This window comes from Carlito syrichta, unplaced genomic scaffold (genome assembly GCF_000164805.1).
Source record: "Carlito syrichta isolate Samal-C Ts95f unplaced genomic scaffold, Tarsius_syrichta-2.0.1 Scaffold309274, whole genome shotgun sequence".
Lineage (NCBI taxonomy): Eukaryota > Metazoa > Chordata > Mammalia > Primates > Tarsiidae > Carlito > Carlito syrichta.
In genome coordinates this window covers 38,399-43,675 of record NW_007253370.1, presented here as the reverse complement: position 1 = coordinate 43,675, position 5,277 = coordinate 38,399, and the positions used below count along the sequence as shown (strand labels likewise).

Below are 5,277 nucleotides of genomic sequence, written 5' to 3'. Positions count from 1 at the left end.
CCACTCACCTCAGTCTCCCAAAGGCGCAGGATTACAGGCTGAGCCACCGAGCCCGGCTTCCTTTCTTTCTTGATAGGATGTTAGACCTGATGGACTTGGCTTTAAAATGAACTGATTTTAGCCGGGCTTGGTGGCTCAGCCTATAATCCCGTGCCTTAGGAGGCTGAGGTGAGTGGATTGCCTGAGCCCGCGGGTTTGAGACCCACGTGGGCAACTTGGCAAGACCGCATCGCTACAATAAATCAAAACATGAGCCAGGCATGGTAGCGCGCGCCTGTAGTTCCAGCTACTTGGAAGGTTGAGGCAGAAGGATTGCCGGAGCCCAGCAGGTCGAGGCTGCAGTGGCTGCCGGGAGTGGCCACTGCACTCCAGTCTGGGCGACAGAGTGAGACTCCAACTCAATAAATAAATAAATAAATAAATAAATAAATAAATAAATAAATAAATAAATAAATAACATGAACTGATTTTGAGTCGAAGAGATGAAATAGTAGCAAAAAACAATCAACAAGAATCCCCATCCCTTTTCCCAAAAATGTTAGAGAAATAGCACACTGACCTACATAGAGCGAATCATTTTAGGGGGAAACACTAGTTACCATTCCAATGCCACCTGTCCAAATCTCCATTTAGAATGAACTAGGACAAGGAAACCACACATGCCATTATGGTCCTAAGAGGAATCTTAGGAATCAGAACTAGGTGATGAGGACAGACCTGTTTATTCTCCATCTCCCAATACCACACATCATTGAGTACATACTCTGTCTTATACAAGAAAGCCCCAAGTATCCATTAACAATAGGACTAAAAATCTGAGATGTTAAACACAGAATTAAAGGGTAGGTTCAGAATAAGAAATAAGGGAGAAAAATCTAGAATTTTTAGCCAAATAGGGCAAAAACACAGTATCTGAGGGCATTAACCTATTACTTTTGAAGTAGCCTGGTGGAAGGACTACCTACCTGATTAAAAGTGGGAGGTGGAGGAGGACCAGGTGGGGGTGGAGGGGGAGGAGGAATTGGCATCCTTGCCCTGCTCCCGGTTGGCACTGCTCTCTCTCCGTCTTTATTTGCAGCTTTAGCTCACTCATATACCTGCAAATGAAATAGAAACTCATAAAAACAACTTTACCATTACAGACAATGAGTACTCAAGAGAACTAGAGAGCTGGGCATGGCAACTGAGATATACTGACACCTCATATGCTAGTTCTACTGTGATACAGTCCAGGGCTTAGCAAACTTGTTCTGCAAAAAGCTAGATAATAAATATTTTAGGCTTTGTAAGCAACATACAGTCTCTGTTGCACGTTATTCCTTGACAACTTTTTTTCTTAATACATAAACTTTATTTTTTTAGAACACTTTTAGGTTCACAGCAAAGCTGAGCAGAAATAACAGAGTTCCCATCCCATACCTGCACAACGTACCACAGTGGTACATTTGTTACAATCGAATCTACAGTGACACATCATTATCACCCGAAGTTCACAGTTCACATTAGGGTTCACTCTTGGTGTACAACATATGGGTTTTGGTAAATGTTTTTAACAACATGTATCCACCACTGTATATACCATCCAGAACAGTTCACGGCCCTCAAACTCCTGTGCTCTGCCTAGTCATTACCCCTTCCTCTCAAGCCTAGGCAACCACTGTTTTCATTGTTTTTCCTTTTCCAGAATGTCATACAGTTGAAGTCAAACACTACGTAGCACTTACAGATTGGCTTCTTTCACTCAGTAATATACATTTAAGATTTCTCCATGTCTTTTAATGGCTTGATAGCTCATTTCTCTTTAATACTAAATAATATTCCATTGTCTAATATACCACAATCTGTTTATCCATTCAACCACTGGTGGATATCATGGTTGCTTCCAAGTTTTGGCAATTATGAATAAAGCTGCTATGAACATCCATGTGCAGGTTTTCATGTGGACAAAGTTTTCAACTCATTTGGGTAAATACCAAGGAGTATATAGTAAGAATATGTTTAGTTCTGTAAGAAACTGCCAAACTTTTTCCCAAGTGGCTATATCATTCTGCATTCCCACCAGCAATGAATGAGAGTTCCTTTTGCTCCACATCCTTGTTGGGGTTGTCAGTGTTTTGGATTTTGGCCATTCTAAAATGTACTGTACTGTACTGTACATTTGTGTACAGTACATGAGTGTACTGTAGTGGTATCTCACTGTTTGTTTTAATTTGCAAGTTCCTGACTTACAATGTTGAGCATTTTTTCATATGGCTACTTGTCATCAGTATATCTTCTCTGACAAGGTGTCTGTTTAGGTCTTTTGCCCATATTTTTTAATCGAGTTGCTTTTGTTTTCTTACTGTTGAGTTTTAAGAGGTTTGGTTTTTTTTTAATTAGTTGGGCACAATGGCACACACCTGTAGTCCCTTACGCAGAAGGTTAAGGTGGAAGGATCACCTAAACCCAGAGGGTTGAGGCTGCAGTGAGCTGGTGAGCTGTGATCATGCCACTGCACTCCAACCTGGGAGAGAGTGAAACTCTGACTCAAAAGTAGCTGGAACTACAGGCACGCGCTACCATGCCTGGCTAATTTTTGATTTATTGTAGAGATGAGGTCTCGCCAAGTTGCCCAGGCGGGTCTCGAACCCTCAGGCTCAGGCAATCCACTCATCTCAAACTCCCAAAGTGCTGGGATTACAGGCTGAGCCACCGAGCCCGGCCTGAAGAACTGCTTCTAAGCAAGGTGATTAATGAGATTAGGACATGAGAAAATTCGCAGGTAATCCATAGCACAGATGGGAGACCATCTATACCAAGCCAGGTCTAAAACTCAAACCAGCATAACCACCCATTGGGAAGGCCTGCTCCTGAACTCCTTATAAGGGTGAACAAAATCTCTCTGTGAATAATGGAGTAACTTAAACACTCCTCTCAATTCCCCAGGAATAATGAAAGGAAAGGGAAAATATCCCAAAGGGGAGCAGAATTTGATCAGAAATGTGACTGTGAAAGTCTTCAAAATCCCAACTCTTGCCAGCGTAATCTACCATAGGCTGGCTGTCCAAAAAAGCTGTCTGCTCTAACCACAGAACTGGACAGTACTTGGGCTACGTGGTTCCCATGGGGAATGGTGTCTGAACTCACTTCAAGAAGCAGCTAACCTCCCTCCAGGGGAAATATTTTCACATTTCCATTTTTTTTTGAGTTGGAGTCTCACTCTGTCACCCAGACTAGAGTGGAGTGGCCGCTCCCGGCCACTGGAGCCTCGACCTGCTGGGCATGATCCTTCTGTCTCAGCCTTCCAACACATTTCCGTTTTCAAAGCTAAGTACAGTCTTTCTTTGCCAAAGATCTAACATACTAGGCTTTAAAAATCTATCAAAACAGTAAATCCTCAGAAGTAGAACATCTATCACCAGGGCGGTAAATTTAAAGTATAAGAAACAAGGAGAGGTCGGGCGTGATGGCTCAAGCCTGTAATCCCAGCATTTAGGGAGGCCAAGGTGAGAGGACTGCCTGAGCACAAGGGTTCAAGACCAGCCTGGGCAACTTGGTGAGACCTCGTCTCTACAATAAAAATGAAAAAATTAGCTGGGCATGGTAGAGCACACCTGTAGTTCCAGCTACTTGGAAGGCTGAGGCAGAAGGATCCCTGAGCCCAGCAGGTTGACGCTGGGGTGGCCATGAGTGTGACACTGCAAAAGAAAAGGAAAGAAAGAAAGAAACAAACAAACAAGGAGAAGTAGGAAAAAAAAACTTCTCTTTGAACTCCCTGAGTTTACTATGACCATTCCACTCCGAAGCCCCCACAGCATTCTCAAAGAAAGCTCCAGGAAACAACAGGAAAAATAATAGCTGACTCAGAAACATTTTCAATTACCAGGCACCTCAGTTCCTGTCTTTTCTGAGTTTCTAGTTCTATTAACTATCGGCCATTGCTATGGTTGAAATGATCTCCTAGAATAACCTGGAAAAGATTCAGACAAGTTTCTAACTCTTTCCATATCCATAGGTGATCCAACCTACATGCTACAAGATAAATAATCACCTAAATAACAGCTTTTTACCTTATCGTAAGCTCCACTTATTTAAGCAAAGTAGGAATTCCCTAAAAGGCTAACTTTCTTAAAAGTAACCCACTGGAGCCGAGCTCGGTGGCTCAGCCTGTAATCCCACACATTGGGAGGCTGAGGTGAGTGGACTGCCTGAGCCCGCAGGTTCAAGACCCGCCTGGGCAACTTGACAAGACCTCATCTCTACAATAAAAAAAAAAAACAAAAAAAAAACCAGCCGGGCGTGGTAGCATGCGCCTGTAATTCCAGTTACTTGGAAGACTGAGGTGGAAGGATGGCCGGAGCCCAGCAGGTCGAGGCTGCAGTGGCCGGGAGTGGCCACTGCACTCCAGTCTGGGCAATAGAGTGAGACTCTGACTCAAAAAAAAAAAAACCAACAAAAAAAGTAACTCACTGGAAAAGAGCATTAATTTGTTACACAGTTGGCTGGGCTCGGAGGCTCAGTCTGTAATCTCAGCACTTTGGGAGCCCAAGGGTTCGAGACCAGCCTGGGCAACTTGGCAAGACACCACCTCTACAACACTTCAAAAAAAAAATTAGCCGGGTATGGCAGCACACACCTGTCGCTCCAGCTACTTGGAAGGCTGAGGCAGAAGGATCACCTGAACCCGGCAAATCAAGGCTATGGTAGCCATGAGTGTGTCAATGCACTCCAGCCCAGTAAGAGAGTGAGACGCTGACTCAAAAAATACAAACAAATAAATAAATAAATATTGATTCATCAAGAAACATCACCTTTATATCAAGTGATGACTTAGTGTTGACTACCAGTGACTCTCAACCTTTCTTCCAGATCTGTAACAATTATACGCATGACACACTCCTGTTAGTTATGTTTATTACATAATGATAAACTATAGTCAAGCATTACCCTTCCCCACAAGTGAGGACACCAAACCCCAAAAGTGAAAATGCGTGCACATGTACTAGAGAAAGAAAACTCATCGATCAAAGGGCAACTGCCCAAGATGACTCAGCAATAAACTGCAGAGGAAGAACTCATATCCAGGCCTCCTAATTCCTTCCCTTTCACTAAACACTGTGGGAAAAACAAATCAAATAAACTCTCCTGGAAATTGGTGTGGTTTTAGTGGTTTTCTACTATTTTTCCTCAAATGAAATTTAACTCATTCCAAATTTCTTTTTTGTTTTTTTTTTTTTGAGTTGGAGTCTCACTCTGTCGCCCAGACTGGAGTGCAGTGGCCACTGCCGGCCACCGCAG

The 5,277-nt window shown here is 43.1% G+C and overlaps 1 protein-coding gene across 2 annotated transcripts in view; it reads right to left on the bottom strand.

Annotated features, from left to right (window-relative positions):
* The window catches only part of WIPF2 (WAS/WASL interacting protein family member 2), a 62,989-nt gene that overhangs the window by 28,119 nt on the left and 29,593 nt on the right, over positions 1 to 5,277 (bottom strand). Inside the window, exon 2 of one of the 2 annotated variants that reach the window (XM_008067043.1) lies at positions 966 to 1,097. In XM_008067043.1, coding sequence (XP_008065234.1) covers positions 966 to 1,028 — 63 coding nt within the window. In that variant the 5' untranslated portion in view covers positions 1,029 to 1,097. Of the gene's footprint in view, positions 1 to 965; positions 1,101 to 5,277 lie in introns of those variants that run through there. The other variant, XM_021717080.1, reaches the window with a different exon arrangement.